The following is a 27,389-nucleotide window of genomic DNA, read 5'->3' as shown; positions in this document are numbered from 1 at the left end:
TGAGGGTTCCTGGATGTCAATAAATAAAAGGATCATCATCACTTCTGGCTAGAGCAGCTTGAATTCAGCTCAACTTCCAAGAACATTGTGATTACCATGCACGACGTGTTGTTCCATTTAGAATTATGCGCTATGTCTAATTTAAGTGTTCAAAATTATACAATACTCTTACTGTGGTTCGATGGGGAATTTAACCTAAAGCTAAAGCCCGACCAAACAAAGAGGGTATTTAGGGACAACTTTTCGCCAAAAGAGGTATAATATTCCCTGAGGCAAAGCTGCATTCCTGGTCTTTTGGAACGCAGTTAAATTTAGCCAGAGACTCCAAGGTGCTACTTTGCTTTAACCCCAATGTGATTCTAGGCTTTCTGTTGTTGTTGTGATTGAAATAATAATTAAGGGGGGAAAAAAAGCACAAGAGGAGACAGCTTATATATATATATCCAAACAAGCTACTGAACACATAAATATCAAAACCAATCACCCAGCAGAAAACATTGGAAAATACAGCTGATCGGCAAGCACCATGCTGGGCAACTGGTATTTATCTGTTGCTTCATATTTACTGACAAATGGATGAATACATCAACTAACTACTCACGCTAACCATTAAGTTCTGTATCTTTCCTTACCTTTCTTTCAGCTGTCACTTACACTGTTTGAAGTACTGCAGCATATGAACGGCCAAGTGCAACCAGCACAGGTATATCCACATACATCTCCCCATGACCAATGCAACGATATGTGTATTTGGGGCTTTATACAGCTTCAGATGCTTCTGACACAATCCTGCTGTGCCAGGCACTGATCTGCCCTGAAAATTTTGTTCTTCAAAAGCCTGGGCCTATTCCTGCACCTGGTTCCTGGTGCAGCTCCACAGTTCTGTGCTGGGGCAGCCAAGGCAGCAGCGCTCTATGGCAAGAAGGTAGAACTATCAAATCAATATGAGAACCAAACTCTACACCACTGCCCAGCCACAGTGTAAGGAGTAACACAAGCTGCACGTGGCATAGAGAGGGCAGAGGGACCACGAAGTACAAGTGCTGCCTTGTGTCAGCCTTAAGTGACCAAGGCAGTGTCACATTAACACAGAAGGAGTTAAGGAACAATTGGCAATCTGCAGGGCGTAAGGCATTCTCCCTTCTGAAGGTTTCTAGAACTACACTATTTGCTCAGATGGAAAGATTGCCAGTGTTTAGGAAAAGCTTAAGAATTCTTGGAAGAAACTTAACTGATGACACCTGGCATTTTCCTCTCACTGCTGTCACAGAACAGACAATCTTTATTTTTATTAATACTTCCAAGACCACACAGAAGGGACCGTGTGCATTTCAGTTCCTCAACCTGAACAGGATGGGAGCCAGAGCTGACTGCCAGCTTTCAAGCAAGACTTTACACTGCAAGTACCAGGGCACCTCCTTTTTACTGACTAATACTTCAGGTACAACACTAAACTGCTTTTCTGACAAGCAAGTTTGCTATTCACTCCATTTTCAGACAAGACTTTACTACGTGAGCGTGCATTTCTAGTACAATGTCTCTCCTGCTTACTGTCCAGAACACTTAGATCAGCAAGTTAGGAGCACAATAGCCTAAAAATAGCATGGCTGGATGCCACTGTCTCCCATTTGTTGTGATGGTACCTTTGTACAGAGTTCTTTCTACAATTCTACATAGAAAAATACAGCCATAAATGGCACTAAGGGAGGGACTTGTATCCAAAGGACCTGAGCTGTTAAGCAGTGCTTTGGGATTCCCCCTTTTTCCTCCAAGCATATAAGGAAATTACATCTTTAAAAACACTTTAAACTATACTTCTTTCTGCAGTACATCTGATTTCTCCTCTTACCACAGTGATTGTGTTCTCTGGTGGAATACATCGACACACAACAGAGTGACACCATTTAGAGGGAGGAAAATTCATCTTACAAAGAAATAGGAAAGCAAGGAAAACAAAACAGACCTCACTTCAATTAGTTTGCTTGGCACACTAAGGCCTGTTCCCTCTTCATCCATTCCAAAGTATGATTCAAAGCCTGCTCACAAGATATCAAACCTCATTTTGGACAGCTGCGTGGCTTTATCATGACACTCATTCCCTTTCACTGACAAGCACCAGCCAATGGGACTTTTACCAGGAAACAATGGATAAAGAGGACAATATATTCCCATTTATTATAGCATAAGCTCACAAATACCCAGAGATCAGCAAGACCAAGGCCCTTCAACTTGACCTACACACACATTCACATGCACCATGGCCTCAGCTGCTGCCTTACATTAGGCTAATTCCATGAGTACCACCTGCTTGCTGCAGCTTGAAAAACACAAGTCCAGTGCACCAGCATTGTGTGGTGGGGAACCCAAGGCAGAAAAATAAGTAACAACTCATCAGGGATTTATTTACATACCAAATAGCCACGTATAAAACTCAGACAGCGGGTCACACCATGACTTTGAAGAACAAGCTAATTGTTGCAGTAGAGACAGATCAAAATAAGTAAGATCAAAACAGCCAGAAGTTTCACAGACACTAAGTTAGAGAAAGCAAGTGCAGGAACCCAACAACCCACTGAGTGACTGCAGTGTGAAATTAGAGTTGTTCAGTACTTCTGTTACTTGGGAGGGGTGATGCGGTTGTTCACCCTCCCTTCCCCTCCACCTCCAAAGAAGAAAAACAAACATAAAAGTGAGTCAGTTATTCTGCTGCTGCACTCGGGAGTTTTCAGGTGGAATCAAAGCACTGAACTAAGTTTGATGAGACTTTTCAGGAAGGCAAAACATCCACACAGGGCTGTGAGGCCAGCGCATGCAATGCAGATTCTCCTTGATCTGGGGGTTGGCCCCAGGCCCTGCTCTGACAGTCACACTCAGCCGATAGTGCTGGCTACATAACTAATAACACACCCACCATGACCCATCGTTACTAATATCTCCTTCCTGCTCTTCCATGATACCTCACACAACCCCCACGAAAACACACTGATACCCAAACAACCCAGTTGAGCAATTCTCCAACCTCTTACCTACAACATCATCTAGGTAAGTCCTTCCATATCAATACTTGCTTTTTGCAGCTGCAAAGTGAAACCACTGCGATATCAAAAAGCCCTAAAACAACTACTTTCCACCAAGATGATAACACTGGGTTGATAACTGGTTCTAACTCGCCCCTATAAAATCAGTTCACTCAATGACTTAACACCAGTACTGAACAGAGCATCACAATGTTATGATATTTGGATGGTTGGGTCCCAACATAAGGAGTCTGCTGATGTTCCCTTAGAAAACTTGAACTTGGAAACATTGGGAGGTTATTCTTCCCACCCTTTTTTAAGCACTCTCAGAACACAGTGAGCTCCTTTGCTCCTACCTTGATCGAGGTTCTGTCGCAGAGAAAATATTCCATTTCGTGATACATTTAATTGCACTAAAGGTTCTGATTCCATGAGCATTTCAAGAAAGCATCTTAAGTTTACATAGAGACAAATTCCACTTCTTTGCAGTCTCTTATAAGCCTGTAGATTCTTGTCTCCTATTTCCAAAACTTTCAAGTCTTCACTAGTAAAATATCTGTTTTCTCACGCAATATTTATCTTTCATCAGTCCAATTCTGTGTTTATAGTTGGATGGCACACACTGTCTGCTCTCCTGCCTTGTTTAAGCTAATGGCCAAAAGTTAAATCATTGTTTAAAAAACAAACAAAAAGACGCTCGACACAAAACATTTAAACAAGCTGAGAGCACCTCACTCCTGCCCTCAAAAACACTGTTATTAGGCTGCCATGCTAATTTGATAACAAAGTTTGTTTTCTTCCCTAATCCCTCACATGGCTGAGAATGCATCAGCACCATGAATCACAGGACGTGCCAGCAAAGCGTCCTCTTCAACCCTGGGCCAGTCGAAGCATTCAGGTGGTTGCCAGGGCTTGCCAAGGCAGCCGTGCTGTTTATACTTCAGGGCTACAGATACAGGATTATTACATTTCAGGCTGACAAATACCACGTCCTGAAGGTTAGAGCACTGTGACGCAAATGGATCCTGACAGGGCAGAGTGGCTGAGCAGGGGTGGTCTGCAGCTCAGAGGCAGTGCCGGCTTCTGTTAAGGCTGCTGAACCATTAACTTAAAGGAAGAGCCATGCATATAATGAAACTGTTGCTTCAAAAAGGAACTATTTTTATGAAATATACAAGTGAACTTCTGCATTTCGTGTAAATAACACTCAAATGATGGTCTAAAGTCGATCCAAATGGAAGAAAAGATGAACCAACATAGCATTTAACTCACTCAATCTCAACACATAATTTAATAGCCAAAAAAGTTACTTTTTAGATGAAAAAAACAATTACCTGAGCTTCTGTCAGCAACTAAAGAACAAGCAGATACAACTTCATTGAGGAGAAATTGTTTTCCATGCTGTCACAGCTTTGTTTTTGCTAATCGATTTAGCTCAAAAGCCCTATAAACACAGTTGGAAGTAGGGATCTGTTAAAAATATATCACCCCACCCCTTCAATTAAGGGCTGAGAAGCTTATGACACATCTGAGACATCCAACAAGAACAAGGAAGAAAAAACTGAATGTTCCTGATATTTCTAATAGGTGGGGATTGGGGGGAGGAAGCAGGTTTAAAAAAGCCCAAACCTTTCATTCTTCTGTTAAATGGATTTTAAAGCAAGAACAGACCTCGGTTATTTTTATTCCTTTGTAGGTCATGTGTAATTAACTGCTTATTTTCACCAAACGTTATTACAGTGTAAACATGGCCAGCCCCATCAGCTGCCCCACCTATGAGGCCAACCATGTCCTGAGGAGCCCTGTAGCTGTCCCGGGCCTTAACTCCAGCACCAACCCAGCTACAAGTATCAGCTCTCACTGTCACCATGTCCTTCCTAGAAACAGCCAGATAGTGAGCAGGCACAGCCCCATGCCTGAAACCACGGACAGATGTTACTTGGGTTGTTGGTTTTTTTTGGTAGGACTGAAATGTTCTAAGATGACATTATTTCCCCCTCCCCTCCTACCCCCTTCTGCCTTGGGCACAAAGCAATTAACAGAAATGATCACTAAACCACTCTGGGAATAGGGGGAAGAAGAAGAGGGAAGCACAGCCGGCCTGCTTGGCTCGGGCCGCTCATTTAAAACAATGTGAGCGTAGCTGGCTCTGCCAGCAGCACCCACAGGACCACTGTGCTGGGGAGCAGCAGGGACCCTGAGCCCAGCAGGGAGCCTGAACCCAGCTGCTGTTTGCAGGACAGCCCCACTGCCCTCCTTAAGGCTGCAGGGTTTGGTTTACAAAGATCATCCCATGGGAGGTCATGACCTTCACTAAGTCACGTTAGCCAGAAGCAGAGCACGGGGTGACCCTGCAGAGAGCCACCCACCCCACAGCACTGGGAACTGGTGAGAACAGACCTTCTCCCAATGGCCAACAGGATAACATTTGTCCTGCAGTTTGTACACAGGTTTACAATCATTGTTAAGTATCTCTTCTTACATCAGAGATGCGCCAGAACGGGATGCACAAGCAACGAACAAATCCCACAGCACATTCACAAGGTTTAAGATGTGCAGATGGAGCATGTGCAAGGGAAGGTTTTATGGTTTTATGAACAAGGAGCACTGGAGCAACCAATCAGCACAGGAACAGCACAAGTCCAGCCCCAGCTCTGAATGCTGCAGCCCAAATACAGAAGCTGTACAGCTGTGCCAGCAAAGCAGCACGTTGATCCTTCAGGGCAGATCTGCCTTCTACAAACAGCCTGTATTAGAACTGTACACGTTCAGTGAGAGACAAGCACTTCAATTCTACACTGAATGAACCCAGCAAACCGATCCCAGATAATGTGTCTCCCAACTAAGCTGAGAGGTGGAAGGGACCAGATAAGGATGGGTCCTCAGACACCAAGCACCACAAACCAAAAGACTGCCACATGGACACAGCCTTGTTCTGACTCTTAGCAAAACCAGCCTTTGGCCAAACACAGTATTTAACAGCACGCAAATGGTCCCTTCTGAGTTGGGATACCTTATGATTCTCATCAAACATACATAACCCCTTATAAACTACCTCCTTTTAGACCAGAGAACTGGCTCAGCCCTGGAGCACGTATAGTTACTATGCAGTTCTATAGGAGTATTTCCAAGGTAGAAACCACGTCAGGATGCTTTGATGTAGTTTCAAAAAGGCAAACCGTACCCATTGCTTTGGGAGAAAGCAAAAGGGCTCAGTGTGAAACCGAAAGCGTGAGGGACGCTTTAATAACCACACTTGGGTTTACACGCAGTCCAGGGTTCAACTACGGCTTTCCACAGCCATTCTCTTATCTCGATTAGGCGGATAAATCCCACCAAACTCCTTACTGAGGCTCAACAGGTATTAGGGCCACGCGTGTTGCTTTCCAGCTCCCAGGAGGAGCTGTGTCCAGACAAGCAGGTTTGTTAAAGGAAAACAGAAAGAAGAAATAAAAAAAGACAAATATTAAGGGAAGCAAGAAAATAAGCTCACCCCTTTGGAAGCATTGTTCTGTATGTGCCCTCATCCAACGCACTTAGAGCCCATAAGGGTTTATAAGCCCATAAGGATGGCGATTCACGTCTCATAGGAGCCCCGACTTCCTGGCTGCCACTTCCTGCTCCCCTCCCTCCCCTGTCCCATGCCACCCTGGCAAGCTGGGCTCATCCTGCTCCTTCACATCCCTCCGATGCACAAAGTATCGCTAAAAATAACGTCGGGAAGGCCTTAAAACGCTACGTCTGGGACAAGGGGCTAAAAATAATCCCCGTCTAAGCAAACACCCGCTGACACCGGGTGACACAGGGCTCTGGCCACGAAGGGAAGGCGGCTGGAAGGGCAAGAGCCCGTGTGTGCCATCAGGGCTCGGACAGCCCCGGCTGTTGGGTAAAGCAGATGTAAACCCCGCCGTGCTTCGATTGGAGCCGTACGATCTTTGTTCTATGGGCTGCACGACGTGATGCCTCTCGCCGAGAGCAGCAGCAGCAGCACAGCCGGGCGGTGCGTGCCGGAACAATGGACAATCGGGAGACAAACGACTCGGAGCAAAACGCGATGGTTGAATAATCCGATGGCAGCTGTCACGGCTCGTTAGCTCCGACCTCATCACAAACAGCCAACTTGGGGCCAAACCCCGAGCTGCTCCCCGGCCGGAACATTGTGTAACTCCGGCACGGCGCATCGCCCCCCATATCTCTCCCCATTCACCGCCTCCCTGCGGAGGGGCCCGGCTCGACCTTCGAAGCGCCCGGCGACAAAAGAAACTCGGGCAAGTTTGAGCCCGGCACCTATTTCCTGCCTAAAGAGCCCTTTTGTTCTGCTTCCCTGCAGAAATGTTCGCGTTCTGCCATCATTATGAAGCAAAACAATGGACAGGAGCCCCACGCTCGTGCACTCCGACGCCCCCGAGGGGGGGGGAGGGGACGGGGGACGAAGCGCGGCCACGCGACGCGATTAGAAGGAAAATGCCTACCAAGGATCGGCACCAATTGCTGCTCGCTTCACCCCAGATTAACTTCACTTGGAGCTGTGCTGCGGAGCAACCCAGCCTGGCCGCGGCGCCCCGCCTACATCATTGCTATTGAACGAAGCTTGAAGGCACCGCCTCCCCCGGCAGGGATACACTCGGAGATTGGCTGAACCGCGTATCCATTATAGAAAGAACTTTTCCTTGCCAGCAGGTTAGGCTGGCCCGCTCCGAGCACCCTGGGCTTCTTAAAGGGGCAGCGCCCCTCGAGGCTCGGCCCCACGCGTGTTCAAACGGAGCCCCCACGCGAGGCGCGGGGCCGCCCCTCCGAACAGCGTGACGGTGCCGAGCGGTACCGGAGCGCGGAGAGTCGCTGCTGCAGCCAGCCCCGACCCCACGGTCACGCGTGGCACCGTGCGACACGACAGGCTCCGTGGGTTCGGGGCCCGGCAGTTGCCCCGGGATGCCGGCACGCCGCCCGGATTAGTAACACGGCTAAAAATACGCGTACAGAGCAGATCCACACACCGCTCCCGGTTCGAGGCGTGAGTCAGCACGGCGCAGCAGGAAGCGGCTGCATCCCGAGGTGCTGCGCTGCCAAAACTTTTCGTGCTTATTCAGCCTCCCCCCGGCTCCAGCTCTCACTGCACAACGCGTGTCCATACGGCACAGCTGCTTCGTGCTCAGCAAAAACCCGGCGCCGCTGTCATCCCAACCCGTCAAAGGTACGTACAGGAAGAGTCAAAACGAAACGAAGCGTAACAAACATTTCACAAGCGCTGATAGATCCCATTGGAGAACAAGCCTTGCTCCACGGCAAGCACGGGGTGGGCCCACCGAGTACCAGCAGTTACACAATACCTACCTCACTAAAGTTGCCTTATATAAAGCTGTTTCAAGTGCTTATTTCTAGGTAACTATCAACTTGATGCTAGATGAAGTTACCGAGCTTGCCTGCAGAAACACATTGGGGTTGGGATGTTGTACAGGGAAAAAGCTGATCCTTGTTTCTGCTTCTTCCCACCTCTCCCCCAGGCAATGCCTCCCCCCACCCCCAGCACAGATACCCACCTTAAATCCCCCCCAAATACAGCAACCAAGTCCAGCACAGCTCAGCACGTTGCTGTTTCACAAGCACCTTCTGAGCACACATCTAATTCCCCTTCCAACAGTCACATATGCTCCGTGCTACCTTATATTATAGGCTGATCTGTCGCACCGCAACAAACTGACCTGGAAAGCAACCGTTTGAGCAGTTGTTCAGTTAATGAGCGCAAAGCATGACAAGAATGGAGTTACTTTCAATAAGATTCATAAAACTTTCCCTACAGAAGCTAAAATTTGAGCTGGAAGCGTCAGCTGTCAACACTTACGCTTGAATCCAGTCCTACATACGACTTCAGGTTACCCTGAGGGCAACCAGCAGGCCATACTTACACAGCTCTTCTGACTACTGCTATCGAAGCAATGAAAACCAAGCAAGTAGTTCATGCAAATAAAGCATACCAGCAAAGCATCTTCCAATGACCTCAGTGACCAACCCTGGAAAGCTCCAATTTAGAGCACATTAACTTTTGGGCCACAATAACAACAGCAGAAGTTGCACATCTTACCAACAGCACTGCCCACTACTCTAGTTATATCCCATGCTGAAATCTAGTGAAACTCATCACTAAAAAGCCTGATCTATAAGCTCTGTTTCTGAGCACAAGTAATCTATTTTCTCTCCAAACACAGACATGCTACACAGGAAGTGCAGAGACATCATTTTAAGGTCTAGGCTGAAGTTCCACCTTTGCTACTCTTACAGTATCTGCAGCAATGAAGAAAAAATAAACCAGCAGATTGCAGCTGCAAGGACACTGAACAGGGAAGCTTTGACAGCAGTGTAAAAGAGATTCAGTTTGCTGCCACTGAACTTTGCTCTGAGGACAACAAGAGAGCACCTGACTCTCATTTGACTATTGTAATCATGGAGCGGCTAAAAGCCCATTTGTTCTGTAGTCTTAAATATACAGAAGACAGTAAGTTTGGAGGACTTGACAGTTCAAGAGATCAAGACCAGAGCCTTTCATTTAAGTCACCAGTTCGGAGACCAGAATAGTAGTAATCAAAAGCCGCATGTGATGGCTGCAGAGGGATTACATACAGAGTTACTTGCCATCCAGTTCCCATATCACTGAATCACAGGAGCTCTATTCACAATTTACACCTGTTTTCCACAGGTCACCAATATCCAGGACTTCTGGATTTTGTACAGGTTAATAAGTAGCAAAGCAGAAGTGCTGCTTTGACACACTGAGCTTGAATTGTAAAAGAGGACTTCACCCTCCTGTTGTCAATTGTGTCAGTTACAGTATGTGTTGATATTGTAAAACCTCCATAGCTGTGCATAGAGTCAGTCAGGGGCAGCTTCTTTCCAACCCAGTTTTAGTTTAAAGAGCTTGCAAAAGTGCCTGGAAACACAAGGCAGGACAGGCAACATGAAAACAGGTTCAGAGTGTATGTTGACGGAAGGTTCTGGAGCGCAGGTTCATTGCCCTGGTATGAATAACAACCACTGAAAGTGATCTTCTGCACTACCCCAGCAATACAAAGTTCCATAGCTCTGGGTAGCATACTGCTTCCTGAGAATAATGTTGTTGGTAGCAAGCCAAAGGCCTATAAACTTCACTATCCCAAGCAGTAACTAAGGAGGCCAGTGCATACGAAGAATGCAACTTGCTACCCCAGGAGCCCAGGGAGCACAACATACCAGACTGATGAGATTGCTGTAATCTTCAAGAACTTCCTGAGATTTCTGTTGCTGCTTTTGATCCTCGATGCACCACTGCACGGCAATAACCGAACCTGGAAAGAACAGAGAGGTGCATATGGTAAATATCAGGCCTCCACCAGAGCAGGCTCAGTAGTTGCCTGTACAGCCATAGGCCCTGCAGTTCAAGTAGCCGTCTCAGATCACCCACAGGTGAGCTACCATGAGAACCGATTGAAGTCTCTCCACTCCAACTGCTTCCTTCTGTGTGGGGAATAAGCTGGTAAGTGAACAGCTTTGATTTATTTAAGTTTCTCCCTCTCTCTCCTTTTTGCTCCTCTCTTATCTCCTCACGTACAAGCTGTGCAACCATAACTGTTCCCTATCACCCAGCAGCTGCCAGGCTGTTATTATTAAGTTTCTTTAATATATGTATTTTTTAAAGATCAGAACAAGGAATTACATCTTGTGCAGACACACAGCTGAGGGCTCCAGCATGAGATGCCACAGATCTCTCTCCAAAGAGCACCTGAGAAAGGATCCAAAAAGGGTTTGGAAAGATATTTTTCCTTGTCAACAGGTAACTCTTGGGTGGATAAAACAAATAATAAAGCCAGTTTCTGCTTAATTCAGCACGCTCCACCTGCATCTGTATATAAGCCATAATACTCTCTGCAGCTTAAATGTTAAGCACAAGTCCAAGTCTATTCAGTACTTAATTAAAAGGTAGCTGCACAACTATTAGCCAGCAAGAAAACGGAGCCAGGAGTTTGGGTACTTCTAATCCCCTCTGAAATCAAAGTGATTAATACAGCTGTTACAGAAGGACACACTCTCACAGAAACAGGGATTACCTTTATCTGTAACCATAGCAACTTTTCACTAGTTTATGTCAGTGCTGCTCTCCCGATAACTTACCACTATCTCTTTCAGGCTATTTGTACAAGGTTTTGTATGCACCATCCGAGACAGTGAAACAACAAGAAGCTGAAATGTAAACTTACGTTCTTAGATCACTCTCTCCGTGGTGCATTATGAAACACAGAGTTCGTCATCCGTGTCAACAACGCGTGATTAGGTAAGTTGATTTTAATCTGTCATTATTTTAATGATTCCTTGTTTTGTAAGGCAAAAGCTATTTTAAGAGGTACCCTCAGAAGCACACACGGGATAGAGGAAATCCTTCCCTGCTGAAGAGCTAACAGGAAAGCAGTAAAATCAAGGAGTGCTGCCACTGATGTGTCAACTTTGATACTCAGTATCGTAGGGAACAAAAGACCAAGCAGGAACACGCTGTTATTTAGGCCAGAACAAATATATTAGGGATGAGACCAGAGCCAGGCCCCTTGTTGGAGACTGGGCAGTAATTAATAGGAAGAACAGGTGTAAGTACTGCAACAGCAGATAAACAAACCGGGCAGAACTCAAAGAGCAAACTGACAGGAGTTAAAGCAGACACGGGAAATAGAGCAAGGAAGGAATCGACATATTTGCTTCCCCCAGTCGCTGAATTACCATCATCAACAGCTCAGAATCACACAGAATCACAGAATGACCCGGGTTGGAAGGGACCTCAAGGATCATGTAGTTCCAACCCCCTGCCTGGCAGGGCCACCAAACATACACCGTTACTAGATCAGGTTGCCCAGGGCCCCGTCCAACCTGGTCTTGAACACCTCCAAGGACGGGGCATCCACAACCTCCCTGGGCAGCCTGTTCCAGGGCCTAACCACTCTCCTAGTGAAGAGCTTCCCCCTAACATCCAACCTAAATCTTCCCTCTTTAACTTAAAACCATTTCCCCGTGTCCTGCTATTATCAGCTCAGGGGAGGCTCAGCCTTCTGCAAAAGGAATCATTGCAGATGACATCAGGCCAAATCGCTTGCTTGGAAGGAGAAGGAGGAAAAGAGCAGCTGCTTTCATCCATCCACCCCCACCGCAAAGTTCATAGGGCAGCGCACAGCACTGCACCCTTCCCCATAGCACACACAGAGCACACAGCGAATAGCACAGAGCCTCATAAGAACCACAGGAGCTCTTAACTCCCCGTAACTCTTGTGCAACGTGCGGGACAAGCCCGGACAGCCACGCAGGGAACGGACTCAGCGCAGCACGACCCGCCTGGGGGCAGCTCCCTTATGAGCTCCGGGCCGCCGCTCAAGGACACGCGTACAAACAGCTCTGCCCCGGGGGAGGAAGGAACAACCAAAAAGGGAGAAAAACAGCCCCCAGGACAGCAGGGCAACATGGCAACACCTCAAAGCAGCCCGGTTCTCACCTACTGCCGCTGTCTCACCGCCGCCCGCTCGCTCTTCCCCAAACTTTTTCTCTCCTTTCTCCTCGTTTCCTCGCCCCGAGAGTGACGCGGTCGGGCGGTGATTGGCGGAGCCGCCGAATGAAGGGCTGGAAGGAAAGGGGCGGCGCTAATTAGAGCGAGGAGACGGCGGCGACGTGATGATGTTTAGGTGTTTAGTTGTAGGATGATGTTTAAAGGGACCGCGGCCCGTCCCGTGCGTTGTGCCCTTGTGAGCGGAATGGTTGTGTCGCGACATGCGATACGTCACACGATAGTGCTTTCCGTGTATTGCACCTGCATTACAGCCTCACAGAGCTATACACCTGCCAGGGGGGGCGTGGGGTGACATTGAAGGGCGATGAGCCGCTCGCTGTTAGTAGGAGGAGGGGAGGATTCCAGGGGGAAGAAGCAGAAGAAATAAAAGAGGAATTTTATCAGTGGGCAGAGAGCGGGGGAGCTGTGAGGGAGGTCAGAGCAGCAGGTGAGAACAGTCTGGGAGGAGAAATATGGTTATTGTGAAGCTCCAGGGAGCGGGGCAAGGCAGGAGATGGGCAAAACATTGCTATTGCTTATCAGGATGTTTAACAGTGCTTTAGAGCAGAGGAATCCTGGCACTGCAGGAGGACACAGGGTGTCAGCACAAAGATGGTCCCAGAAGAGATGCTCCATCAGTATGAGCTCACTGTGTGAGACCCATTAACCTGGCCAAAGCACTGAATGGCAAGAAGACCCTTCACTACTATCATATTCGTTTTTTAATATCTGAGTTTGGATCAACAGCAGAAAAAATAAAATGCTTCTGCGACCAGCATGGAAATGCTAACATAGTTTTATAGCTATTTTGGTAGAGATTATTCACACTTGGCTGTCTTTGCTGATGCAATACGTCTTCCAAGTGCCAGGTTGCACGAGCAGAAGATGACCTGCATTGCATGTGGGTATCGCAGCATTCCCCACAGCATTATTTGGAGTGCTTTCATGGCCTTGGCAGGAATCACAAGGAGCTGTGGGGAGCAATGATCGCATTCCTCCAAGCCTCTCCGTGGTCACCTCTTTTATAGAGTTTCTTTTTATTGAGAAAACATGAAACCCCTTGGGTTCATCTCAAACTACTTCATTTGTGCCAGGTTTTGTCTCACTGTTAGAGATAGAGGCTTACTAGAAGGATAGAGCACGCACTGTTTAGGGAAAGGCCAGCTGACTCTGCTGCAGTTGTGAGCAACCAACGCAACAGCTGGCATAGAATAAAAAGGGAAATGCAGACAGTGAATGAGATGGATACCTCCTGCCAGGAGTTATTGACCAGCAACACATGGTGGAACAAATGTTAAGTTAGGGCATCAAATGTCAAGGGTGGAAGGAGGGGGGGGGTAGCAGAATGTTCAGATGTGATCTTGCTCAATTGTGGATGAAGCTCGTCCGTTTTCTGATGTGCCAGAATGAGAAGGTTTAGTCACAGTAATGCTGAGGCAAGTGGATTTCTTGAAACACTCAAAATCGGTGTATTTGGTGTGGTCAGATGCCACAACTCAAGAGAGGCAAACAAGTGGAAAATAGGGAATGTAGAGTCACATCTGCAGAAGCGCCTGTCGCCAAACTATTGCTGAGAGAGAAAAGTAATGAAAAAGGTGGCTGAGATAACTGAGATAATTGGGATGGAGTAATGGATGCAGGTTAATAAGTGAATGTACGTCTTGAGCAACCGCAAGTAGAAGATATACTAAAGAAGTAGAGCTCAATTTTCTCATGGGAAGACTGACCTCAAGACTGATAGGCCAACAAAGTAAGAGGGAAGTGATCAAAAGCAGAGAAGGACCTCCTGGACTTGGAAGGGATCAGAAAACAGCTAATTTTTACTCCCTTCTTCCCTTTACATTTAATCTATCCACCAGCACATAGGACCTTTTCCTTTGGTTGTTGTTACGTATCCTTCTGCTATAGCAGCTTGTTATTTCTTCTGTCGCTAAAACTTTGGAATCTTAGCCATGTATTCATTTTGAGGTAGATTCAGAGATGGTAAACAGAAAGTCTCTTCTTCAGTTCAGTGGGCTTTGGATCAGGTGTTCAGCCTTAACGTCATTTCAGTTCTTATAAAATAGTTGTTTGGGTCCCAGCGTGCAGCCCCTGAGACTGCTGAGAATTTCACCATGGTGTTAATGAGAGAGGAATCAGCCTCTGCCTCCTGAGAGACAGCCTATATAAATCCAAAATAAATAACCCCAAAACTTTCGTGAACAGCTGAGTCTTGAATGAGATTTGATTTCCTTCTTAATCTTGATGGATATCTCTCTATAGTCACTCTGACCTCTGTTCTACTCCATTCACTAATGGGATGAGTTGGAGTTTGTTATCCAAGCCTTCTGAAAATTTGGCCCAACAGTCCTTTGGCAGTGCCCTCGAATCAGCAGCAATGCCAGCTCTCTCTTTGAATGCACACATTCAGAGCTTTGTAGAATAAGAGCCCAAATCCTGCTTGTATTTGCAAGCCCAGAATGCTGTTGACTTCAAGGGGGTTGCAGTAGCTTAGCCAAGAGCCAAAACTGGCCCAAGATTTTCAGATTCCCTCATGCTTCTGTTTATATGATGTTATCATCAAAAACTCACAGCATACTTCATGCTGCATTTCACTTTTATATTACATAAAGGGTATTTGCTGTGCTGATGCGATATAGTTTGCAAGAAAGATGCACAGATAGAAATTAGAGAAATAAAGCCAACATTAGGATTTCCATCTTTCTGTGTGCATTTTCCAAAACAACCCAGAGATTATTTCTCACCAGAAAAATGCAGAAATGAAAATCCCATTCCTTATCATTTCTGTATGGCATTCTGGAGTCTTAACTCATCCAACCTGTGATTCAGTGGTCATAAGAAAATCCATCTAATAATGTAAAAGAAGTTAAATGCTGTGCTTTTATTCTTGGTGCACTGGTTTCCCAATCAGATTCTCTCCCTGAAAAAAATGCTTTATCTTTTTGTTTCTGTCAAGGTGTGGGAGCAGAAAGCATGCAGTGGGGAAAGCTGAATGGTCACAAAGAACAACAGGAGCAAACAAAGGTAGAGAGTGAGCATGAATGGATCAAACCTGTAGGGTCAAACCTACTCAGTTGAGTAGGACTGAGCAGGTAGGTGGGATGCCCAGCAAAGCCCACCTGACTGCCAGGCATCCAGGGCAGCATGTCTGCCATCACAGCACCACCTCACCTACTGGCACTTGGAGCTGCATCGGGGATCTTGTAGCAAACTGACTGCTGTGTGTCTTACTTGAACAGGACACACTGTAGGATGGAGATGCTGCACAAAGCCCTGCCTGCTCTGCATTGTCCAAAATGAGGCAGATCGTTTTGCCACATCATTACAAATCTGGGAGCCTCCTTTCCAGATAGTCTTGTTTGGAAATCCAGGCTGGGGCCTTTTAAAGACATAGCAACTCCCTAGTTAAGCTTTTAATATCCACGTTAAAGAGATCACTTAGTGTGTCCTGGTATTCAAGAGAACAGTGGGCAATTCTTGGCTGACAAGTAACTACTCAAACTACTCCACAAACTATTTGGTACCTCTGTGCTTTTTCCCCTCCTGCATTTGCTTTCTCTGTGCAGTGCCCTCTGAGGGAGGGACTTGTCTAGTCCTTAGCACAGCAAACACCACCTTCATTGAGAGCCTCTGTGCTCCTCAATCCTCCCCTAATCAGCAGCCTCTCAACCCAAAGGCCTCTGCCATAGGCTTGACTTTCACCCTGCTGTTCTAACAGCATTTTCTAATGCATCCCCGGGGCTGTGCTGGGCCAATTTTTGCTTTTGCAATTTTTGTTTGCCTTCACTACACATAGCGGAGCTCTTAGTAAATCATGTCACTAGACTTCTGGATTTATAGACAAAGAAGTGGCTGGCCTGCTCTGTGCAAATAGCCTTCCTTGGTGCTTGGCCACAGTGGGGCATCTGGAAAGCAAACAGCACGTTTGACATGGCCATCAAGGATGTAGATGATAGCAATGACAAAGATGTCTGTCCATCCATCTACCTGCCTGCTCAGGAATGCCAACAGCACCAGCCTATGGCAGGTCTGACAGTCTTGTTTGTTCTGTTCCTGTCCATCTGACCTTGCTGTTTCAGACAGGCTATTTGTCAGTGCCAGAGAAATCTGCCACGACAACAGAGGGAATATCTGGTGTCAGTATTCTCCAGCTTCTTGATGGAAATACCTCATTAGAGAAACTAAACCTGCGCTTTGATTGCTCAGAATGAAGCCATTTGTTTTGCAAAGATCTCCGAGCTGTTACTCACTTCTTGTAAAATTATAATGCCTCAAGTCTTATTCTAAAGCAGCATTGGATAGCTGGAATGACTTGAAATTTGCAACCAATAAAAAGTTTTACAGCAAAGCAGAGCTGATCAGTGCCTCCTAAGTGCAATAATTAATCTTTGCTGTCAAAATGTCGTCAGATTTTGCTGGATTTAAGAACAACAACATGTTTTATTGGAGAAAGCAATAAAACAGGGCATTTCCATTCACAGACGTTTTGAATGCATTTGATATTTGCATCTTTTTCCTGAGAAAATCTGGAGCCTTAAGACACCTGGAACAGGCAGTTTGTCCTGTAACAGCCAGCTATTTTGTCATGATCAGCTTGGAGCTGCCTCAGACTTTGGCAGGGGATACCAAATGTGAAGGGGATGGCTGCTGTGCTGGTGGAAAGAAGCCTGTGGACTTGAAATATTGCAGCTGTAACCCATGTGAGGACACAACCATAGAGTCAGGGAACACTAGAGACCTTCCCACCTCGTTCCTATCCTATCCCTGCTACATTCTGTAAAACTAGATCTAGTTCAGCTCATGTAATGTTTAATTTACTTGGATCTGAAGAAATTCTGGTGCCCGATTCCCTTTATTACCTTTAAACATCTTGTGCACCGTACAGAACAAATTAAAACACATACCAGCAACTTACCAGCGTTACACAGAAAGCAGCTGGATGCTTGTCCAGAGCAGAAGGTTGAAGATTCGGATCACGAATGAGTCAAAAGATGAGAAGAAGCTTTGTCTTAATATCACACTCCCAAGAACACTCACACTACCTACAGACAGCTCAGCTAATGCTTCTTAACGTACAGCAGTCAAAGGGAAGCTTCAGCCATTTGTGATTCCTACTTTCTTTCCCACTATTTTTTCTACCCCCATCTTTCTCCCTCTCTGCTGCTAACTTCCCCCTTCCCTGCTGCCCTGAAAAGTGTTTACTGCTGGGTAGTGGGATTATGACCTACCGATAATCTGGGGGATTATGACATCAGAGCACTGCGTCACATCCTTCCAGCCAGTTCTGCTTTTCCCCTCAGAAAATAAAGGGGAAAATCAGGCCATTAGAAACACACATCCTCTCAGCCTATCCTATAGCATCACTGCTGCCCCATTTACATTTTCCCCTTTGCCTCCTATGGACACGCTGGTCAAAACGTATGTCACACTGTGTGTTGGCACAAGTTTTGTATGCACTGAATTTGGTGACATGGTGCTTTTCTTGTGCCAATCATTCACAGACATAACTTTCTCTTTAGAAATGGGGGAGATTTTATCCCTTTTCTAACCATCTCTAAAGTTTGTGATATAGTTTTGCCACGCGTTCCTCCTCAGTCTCTCAGTCTTCATAATGACTTCCTGCTACAGTCTTATTTTCGCAGTAATGGCCAATTGACAACGTTCTGACATTTCACAGGCTTGCAAAATTTTCCTTCCTTTGGGAAACAGCTAATTATCAGAGCTGCCACAACAAACAAATCCTGCAGAAAGAGGGTAAGGCAGCACAGCGCAGATCCCGAAGTCATGGGGAAGTTTTAGTGTGCGAATACTTCATATTTTTCAGAAATATTGCTTTATAAAACCTACTTTACATTGTGCTTTGCTCTCTTATATTGCACTTTTGGGAATCAACCTGACAATATTCACCTTACTTCTTGTTTTTGTCCTTACTAGTACAGAAAAATACACCACATCAAGTTCACCAGCACTCGCTATGGATTATGCCTAATATACTGCTGTTAATTCGCTGACATACCTAATTATATGGCTGAAAACATCAAGCATTAAGTTATATCTACCTGACAGCCATTGATGTGGCTGTTAAACAACACAGAAGCACTCAAGCTGCCTTTAAATGAAGCTCAGGCACTGCTACCAGCTTAGCCACCATGAGCTGCGTGGACTGTAAAACCAGTCAGAATTACCCCATAAATATCTGTGTCCCCAGCCTGTGCCAAGCCCTGGGTTATGAAACCAGAATAATACCAGTAAGCAGCTGGGAGGAAGGGATGGTCATCCAGCTCAGAATCAAGATGGCCCCACTTACAGCACTGGCTGGGGCTGAGATGCTGGGCCATGTACCGTAGCATGAGACACACAACCTCTTATGCTACTTTTATGCTGGTATCGGTAACGTCCAGCAAAATATACAGGGGGAAGCACTGATCATTGAAAGCACCACTGTGAAACGTGCTGGAGCTGATGGGCTGGAGCCCTTGCTCTTAGAAGAGAGGAACTGGGAGAATTACCAGCCATAAAACAAAAAGCTTATTTGATAACAAAGCGTTCCAGTGAAGTTCAGAATCAATATTAAGTCACAGGTAAATCAGAGAAAGCAAAGCAATAAGCAAAACAGAGAAAGCCATAAACCTTGAAGACTTGTGTATCAGCCCATATCTAACAACATAAGTTACCTCTCCCTTTACAGCATGTGATTAATAGATCTCACGGGACAAAAGAGGCATAACCTTGCTACAGTATATAGTGAGCTTTTCCTAGCACACTTGGAGCAGAGTTAATACAAGGGCAAGCATTTTCACTGTGGGAAAATTGATCATTTGCATTGGCACCACATGTAAGAAGTATTTCAGTGGGATCAGGGTTGATTCTGCTCCTGAGGAATGGGAACCTGCTCATGTCTGGGGAAATATTTGAGTAAAACTTCTAAGGGGTCAGGTGCTATCAAAGACTTGACAACAAGGAGTAACTATGCATGAGCGTTACTCACTTAATAAAGCAGAGATGTTATCAGACACACGGGGGTGTGGAATGATGGGGGTTTAATCGAGCTACAAAGATGGACAATGACAGGGAGCATTGGGCACATTACTCCTTACTGCATCATGCATGTTAAAAAAAACAAGGCCCAATAGGAAGCACTGGAGAGTGATGGAATTTAAGAAGACATCAGTGCTTTGAATTCCTTTGCTGGTTGAGTCGAGTGCTGTCTTTTTATGGATGGGTTTTATTTGCATTAGAATGATTTCCTCCCACTGGCAGGATGATGACTAAGGACAGATCTGAACGAATAACACTGACCAGTTCTGTGCACGGACACAAACCTTCCAGCTGCAGCTGATCCCTTCCCTGGCTGCTACTTTTATGGCCTTGTGTACACTAGAGAATCAACACTTCAGCTTTGCAGCGCTCTTTGTCATGTCAGGGTAATTAAAAGGATGCCACTGCACCTGGTAGAACTATAAAAACGTCCTTATAAAAGCCTCAGCAGTATTTAATATTTTATTCATTGCAATGTTGTTGTGTTTTGCCTGCAGTAAAACAGCCTCAAGGAAGCAAGGCACTACAGCTAAAGGCAGGCAAACATTTTCCCCATCAACACGTTACTTGAGCTCAGAGGCTTTTTCGTCTTCTGAATCCATGTATCTAACAACCCTCCTGCTTTCAAGAAAGAAAGAATTACTTTGCTAGAAGCAAGAAACCAGAACAGACTTTAAGCTTCCATTCCTTTTAAACACGTGGAAAGAACCTCAAAATGTTACTTCCCAGGGAAATATATTCCATCTTTTGGTCTTACAATGCCTGAATTGCTTTACATATCATGTTCTCTCTCATGTTAGTGACTCAAGGCCTAGAAGGAAAAACAGAACAAAGTTTAAGGGCATTGATTTCGTTGTTATGGAAGGTGTTGCAAGCCAAACTGCACAAGCACTGCCATAGCTGTTAAGGGAAAATTATGAGGTTACCACCACAAAATGTTCAAAGGCACACAGTTGGTTTCCAAAATAGAGATTCAGTATGTTCTTATTTATCACACATTTTGATACTCCAGGAAATGATACAAAACCAGCTTTATTTTATAAACGTGGAAGCTGGAAAATTTGTTTGGTTGAAATTCATGGGTGATAACACAACTCCAGAGCACAGATATAGAAAATCACCACCAAGATACATGGCCCGCAGCAAAACTCCACATTTTGGCACCATTTGCAAATGAAGTGATGTTTCCATACATGAAGTTCCCTGTAGGCACACTCTGTTTTTCCATCCGCCAACCTCGTGCCAGAGAAAAAGGACTCTTTGCCTAAGATTTACAGGCATCTTGCAGCACAGAGGGAAGTAAAAGCAGGCTGAGACATCAAGACGTCCCCACTATGTATGTATGAGCCACAGAACATACACACACACACAGGATGTCTGACTCATCCTAAATCCTGGATGTAAGTAGAGGAGTCCCATGTGGAGAGTGTGCCAAAAGCGCTATAAGCAACATGACTAACATCCATCATATGTAGTTTGTTTTCTCATCCCTTATTTTTATCATTTTTTTTTCCAGGGGGAGGACTGAATGTCTTGGCAGATACCATCACATTTTTGGATAGGAAAAGCTCTAAACTCTAGGAACTGCATCTGGCACAGGAAGCACAGAGTGATGATGTTAGGGACAGCAGCAAGTTCCCAAGGGAATGCATTGCTTACTCTTGGGGACTTGAATGAAGTCTTTCACCCACCTGGCTGAGCTGCACACTCATTTTGTAGCATCTCATTTATCCAAGAGCATGGCTGCCAGCCAGTTGATTAGTCTGAATGGTGAGTTATGCCAAGCTCAGCCTTTCTAGCATCTTGCCATAAGGTTCAGAATTCATTAAGAGAAGAAAAATTAGAGAAAGCTTGGAAGGAGAACATTAGGAACCTGATCTAGTGGTGTCCCTGCCCATAGCAGGGGGCTTGGAAATAGATGATCTTAAAGGTCTCTTCCAACCAAAACCATTCTATGATTCTTAAAACGTGACCAACCTAACTGCACCAAGCCAAGGGAAGGCAAAAAGAGATGAACATGCCAAGTCAAACCCATGGCACAGTCAGCCACATGCTGAAGGTACAGTCCCAGGGGGACAAGCAGCTCTATTATTACTTCCATCCAACACCAACCCACTGACACAACCTAAAAAACAAAAGTCTTCGCAAAAACTATGTTTTCCTAAAGTAGATCTGTACATCCAAACACGGAGTTATTTTGTTGTTGTGAAAATCAAATCCTATGTTTCGGATGAAAAAGATAAATCACTTATTTGGTTTCATTAAGTATTTTCAGCAACAGCACCAGCGTTGGCCATTCTGGTCATTTTACTGCAAGCACTTCAGTCAAAAAGTAGAAAAGAAAGGAAGAAAATGCATTGTGTATAGCTCATGAAATATAGGTGCCCTGAGTTTCCAGCCTTCGTGGGTGTGCCTTAACATTAGAAAGCCCAAAGGCAAATAGAAAACACGCATTTTATTGTTTTTGATCATCCTTGTGATTTTAAGTCATGCATGACTTTTCGAGGAGGCCTGACTCACAGCATTCTAATATGCTCATATTGGGTTCCAGCATCCCACAAAACATGAAAACAACTGGAAGAGCTGTAGGGGGGGGGATGCCTACCCAGGTGAGAGGCCGGGGGCAGCCCAGTAGGCAACAAACATTTGGCATTTGCCAGCGTTTGCAGCTTCATGCCCACACCAGGCAGTTGGAGCCCAGCACTCCTGGTGTTTATGAGGGCAGAGAAAGTTAATGAAGAGCAAGGAGAGGAAAGGAATTCCTGTCTAACAAAAAAAAAATAGGTGAAAGTTTATCCTGAGAAAAACAGGCTGAATCTCTAAGCATTATCACTACGTTAACAAAAGGTTGGGACAACAGGGAGTTTATATTGCAGAGCTGGTAACAAGAGATTCTTGTTTTTGTCCTGATTCTGCCAGTGACTCACAGAGCAGGGTTAGGCTTCTTCACTTCTCACTTCAGAGTGGGTTTGACTTAACTATAGACACAGATGCTGTCACATTTACTCATGTTGAATAACACTTTCTTCCCTGGTGACACTATTTATGAAGTAAAGAAGTCCAAAGATCATAGAACGTGAATGAGCACTGCTGCAGAAACAAGCAGATATGATGCATCCTCAGCACAAAGTTACTCTGAGGCTTCTCTAATTAGGTCTATGCCTAATGCATTTCTTAATTAGCTGAGCCACTTGTGGATAAAGGGATCAGTTTCTACTGAGAGCAAATGAACAGAAACAGGTTTGGAGCTCAGATTTGATCAGTTTAAGAGCCCACTGACTCCTCATCCAGCATAGCTGGGGTGAGGTGACTGAGAACCATGGAGCACCTCTTCCATACCTGAAGCAATGGTAGATAAGGTGAGGAGTTCACAGTATCTTTCCAGAGATGGTCCTGAAAGTCCTCACCCTCAGGTCCAAGACACTGCATCCAAATGGTTGCAGATTAATTGACAGGCTCTAGATTTAGAAAGTAAGTTTCATACAAACTAAGGTTTGTTATAATTGTTGGATTGTGACTATGTTGATCAAATACAAGAGGAGAGCTGCTGACACCTCCTCAGATTTCTAATAAACTATACAAAGAATGAATTCAGGCCAATGTTTCATTAGTACTCTTATGAAGGCCCTTCTTTTTAATTTCTAAATAGCAGCTACTTGAATTGTTTTCCTTTTCTCTGTGATCTCAAAGAAAACAGTGCTTTGCTAGATTTCCCAGCTACTAAATTACCTGATTTACACTTACTGTCATTATTTCAGTACACACATACACACAAAATCAGCCTGGGCAGCTAAACATCATTGTGTATTAAATGCTTCAGAACTTACAGCTGCAATAAAACCCTCACCTTTATGCTCACCAGCTCAAGAACTTCACCTCCCCCTTCTATTACACATCCATAACTTCCAGCAACATAAAAACACATCGTTGTTTCTCCTGATAATTTCACCATCCTGCTATTTTATGAGGCTGCAAGGACGTGCACCAGGTATTGTATCTTGACAAAGGAACTGGGTTACTGCCAAATAAAACACTCGGACCATTACTATGGCTAATATGCCAGAAATGTTCACAATGGGTTTTTAAATAATCCTCTACGTTTACATTACATCGTTCATCCTGAAGAGAAGCACGGTGCTGCGGAAGCTCTTTGATAAAAGGTAACTACTGCTAAGCTGGAGGAAAGGTGACCATCCTGCAGTGTTACATGAGCGCAGAAGGTAATGAAGCAAAGAACAATATCACAAGCTAATTGCATGAGTTGTAGTTTGTGGACCAAGTTTCATCACTTGAGAGTGACGGGCATTCCACCAACAGCAGGTTCCCCACCATCACATCATTTTCAGCTGAACCCAGGGACAAGACTGTGACTCAGGGAGTGAAAACTTCACTTCTAACAGCACAGAACTTTATGCAGAAAGCTCCCTAAGCAGCCTGGTGACTTGTGAAGCCCAACTCCCTTTGGCTTAGGAGGACTTTAGCATAACAGCTTTACTCACTGCAGTCCACACAAGCGATAACATGTGGGAAGGTGCATGACAGGCAGCCTTCAGCCAGAGAGGCGTAGGCACTTTGTGATGTCTGAGTTGTAATGCAGATATAGCAGACTACTTAACGCACAATGAATCCTTGCTAAATGTAGTAGGAGGATCTATAGCTATCTACTGGACTTAGAGATGCATCATCAGTGCATTCCCACAGCCTGCTCTATCTTCTGCTCCAGAAACAGCTGTGACACATAGTCAAAAGATGGGAAGATCAGAGAGAAACAGGGAGAAGTGAAAAACTCCTCTATTTTGTTATTTTTCACATTCACAATGTTTCTATATTCAGTTATGAGCAGATAGTTCTTGACAGACTGACCACATCATGTCACCTATATAACCCACCACTGTATGAATGAACAGTAGAGCAAGGAAAGATCACTGACCAGACCATCCTTTTAAACAAGTATCCATCACGGAGAGCATTCACATCCCAAATCATCTCTATCTTCAGCCTCCTCCCCTTGTGCACAGCCCTGGGAACAAGGCATCTTCTCTCTGGTTTCCATTGTGTCAGATGCTATTTCAGACGGTGCTTGTTATCTGTGCTTAACCAAAATCATTAGGCAAATTATTTAGCAGGGTGTGCAGGGATTTTAGCAGTGGGATTCCCATTAATGTGGCCAGACATGCACAGCTAAACCTCTGTGCTAAGATCTCCCTACACGGTATTGCCTTAATAGTCTTTTCAGTAGTTTGTTTTGTCTATACAGAGATGTTGTAGACAAAGTGAAGGTAAAGCTTTACAGATTTTAATCAGACAAGAGTCAATACTCCCTTCCTTCAGGTTCCTCTAACCAGAAGAAACCCTGTGATGCTGTATGACAGAAAGCAAATGTGTCAAATTAAAAGCAACATAATAACAGGAACTGACTGGTATTGATCAGCCCTTTGTAAGCTGATAACCCAACTGCTCTCCTCAAAATATGTTTGTACAAATTCCTTAACAGTCAACAGTGACTGATGCAATAATTGATGCACGATAACAAGTCCATCTGCACTGACTCAGCATCCTTCCTAGTTTGAATACATCAAAAGGCACTAAAACCCCAAACTCCATTAAGGGGTGGGGATGGGAGAGACCTCAGCATTAGTCTGTGTAAACTGTTACAGACACCTTGGCACCACATTCTAACACACACACAGTGCAGAGACATAGACAAACAACGCAGGTGCTGCAGGTGCTGAGCTCCATCTTGGTGTGTAACAGCTGAACCTGCTGCAAAACATACCCTGGCATTGGCAGCAGAAGACAAGCTTTCAAGGAGCACTCAACAGGTATCTCAAGGTGGGAAGATGGATTACAACATTCCTGCCTTGAATCCCACTGCACCAGCATTCAGACAGCTCCAAGAAGAAAAAAGAAGCACATGCAAGTACCACCTGTACCCAGGATATCAAACTGATGTTGTCCACCTTGATCTATCAAGCTGGAGCAGTTCAGATTCTGCTTCACAAGAAGCTGAGCTGACTCCACAGTAGGGACAGGATGGAAGAAGGGAGAGAATAGGAACCACAGCAGTTCTTGCAAGTCATCAGCATGCATGAATCAGAGCCCCCATTCTGCATTGTTAGAGCTCTGCAAAACCATTAAAAGCAACAAAATTGTAAAGCTGTGGGGGATTCATCAGGCTAGCAGAGCTGCCTTAGCTGGAAATTATGAGCTATACATAAGGAAGCACTAATTGAAATTCTGTGGTTTGTATTAGCAAATAGGGCAGAGCAGACAGCCTGTTTCAAGTACACACTTCTTAAAAATAAATACTAATCAGAAGGAATCTATCTGGACTTTATTCACACCCAGTTGCAACACGGTTGATGTAAATGCAAAGCAGAAGCAAAACAAGACCAAGCCATAACTGCAGCGCTGCTAGAGGGAGACGACAACACATGGTTCAGGGCAGCAGAGTGGGAGTACAACCCCTTTTTACGGCTGGTGGCTAATATATAAATCTTGTATTTTTGCTTGTAAACGTTGTGCATTTGGTCTGGCCTCACTGAGAGCCAATAATCCTGCAGCTTAGAAGTGACATTTTTACTGAGTCACTTGTCACAGCAGAACACCATTTGCAGTGTATTATTGGGGCTGTAAACATTTGCCTCAGCACTCCTATCTCGTTAGCATTACCAAAAGTCAGGGAAGAGGTCTGCTGAACCTGAGCCCTGCTCCAGGCTTTGTTGCTCTGCTGTTTTCTCAGAAATGATAATGGAAATATTCACATCTTTTTTAGGGTGGAGAAAGCACCTTTACAGGTCCTGCCTCCCTGCTCACAGGAGGACATACTGACAGTAAAACATGTGTGCGAGAAGCTGCAAGGCCAGGCCTTGAATCTGCAGAACGTAAGAAAAACATTTGAGTGGATGCTTTAGGATGAAAACATCAGTTTCTCAAAGAGACATAACAGCCAGAGACCCCCAGCCTACCTAGAACTCCCACTGATTTCACCAGAGGCCACAGTTAATGCAGACAGCCTTGCTTGGCAAGGCAATACAATAAACCTCAGTATTTTCTTTGTGGAGCATCCAGCTGGATGCCAGTAACACAAAACTGGGCTACATCATGCAATCATGTTGTGCTTTTACCATCTGAGAGAGATTAGCTTCTATTAGATTACAAGTTAATTAACTATGAATGCGGTTTATCGCTATTGCAATTACTTCCAATTTTCCATTTGCAAAACATTACATACTGACAGAACTATTTCTTCACTTAAAAAATGGGATTTTACCCTTTTATGAGATCTACCATTTTAAACTACTTTGGAGAACCACACAAGTCAATTTAGTACACTAAGCACTGTAAAGAATCTTCCCATGACTGAATAGAAACCCACTCAAAGTGACTCTCTGGAAGAAGTGATTAGCAAATAACAGAGGACAGACTGAAAAATAAGTTGTTCTATACCAATTTCCCAGTTATACAAGCGTAGCTTCTATACAACAGTTAAAAAGGAAGAGCGTTCTCAGGAGCAAGGACCTCATATCATAGATAAACACATAGGAAAACAAATTGACACAGACACCAGTAACAGCTTCACAAGAACAATCTCACAGCTAACAAAGCTTACTGCGAAAGCAAAGTAATGGGAAGAGATAGAGGGCACCAAACCATCCTTTGGATTGCACAGCCAGCTCTCAGACTATGGTAACTTCTCTAAAACACACCTGGAGAATTATGAGTTCTGCAGCTCTGGCATCTTTAGGGAAGATTCATTTGCTACCTGCAAACACAAGAGAAAA

General features: G+C 44.9%; 1 protein-coding gene and 1 long non-coding RNA gene across 14 annotated transcripts in view; one reads left to right on the top strand and one right to left on the bottom strand.

Annotated features, from left to right (window-relative positions):
* ZFAND6 (zinc finger AN1-type containing 6) overlaps positions 1-12,599 on the bottom strand; it is a 30,618-nt gene extending 18,019 nt beyond the window's left edge. The window contains exons 1-3 of one of the 6 annotated variants that reach the window (XM_085515401.1): positions 12,517-12,599; positions 10,239-10,333; positions 8,555-8,716 (exon numbers count right to left, since the gene is read on the bottom strand). Coding sequence is in view for 1 of the 6 variants with exons in the window: in XM_085515398.1 (XP_085371524.1) it covers positions 6,511-6,605 (95 nt within the window). In the remaining 5 variants the exon portion in view is untranslated. Of the gene's footprint in view, positions 1-6,510; positions 7,536-8,011; positions 8,148-8,554; positions 8,717-10,238; positions 10,334-12,516 lie in introns of those variants that run through there. The other 5 variants (XM_085515402.1, XM_085515399.1, XM_085515403.1 and 2 more) reach the window with 5 other exon arrangements.
* Positions 8,070-27,211, top strand: LOC107318815 (uncharacterized). Of its 8 annotated transcripts, XR_014934314.1 has the most exons (6): positions 8,070-8,208; positions 8,688-10,521; positions 10,684-10,818; positions 11,172-11,316; positions 15,524-15,591; positions 16,647-17,045. It is a non-coding gene; the product is annotated as an uncharacterized LOC107318815 (long non-coding RNA). The 8 variants fall into 8 exon arrangements; XR_014934317.1 differs by lacking the exons at positions 15,524-15,591; positions 16,647-17,045 and adding an exon at positions 21,122-27,211; XR_014934313.1 differs by having other exon boundaries at positions 10,713-10,818; positions 15,524-17,045.
* Positions 27,212-27,389: the final 178 nt, after the last annotated feature.

Source organism: Coturnix japonica, chromosome 14, assembly GCF_054131305.1.
Source record: "Coturnix japonica strain WE chromosome 14, WE-NBRP24, whole genome shotgun sequence".
Taxonomy (NCBI): Eukaryota; Metazoa; Chordata; class Aves; order Galliformes; family Phasianidae; genus Coturnix; species Coturnix japonica.
The sequence above is the reverse complement of the archived record's forward strand: the minus strand, read 5'-3'. Positions and strand labels throughout refer to the sequence as shown.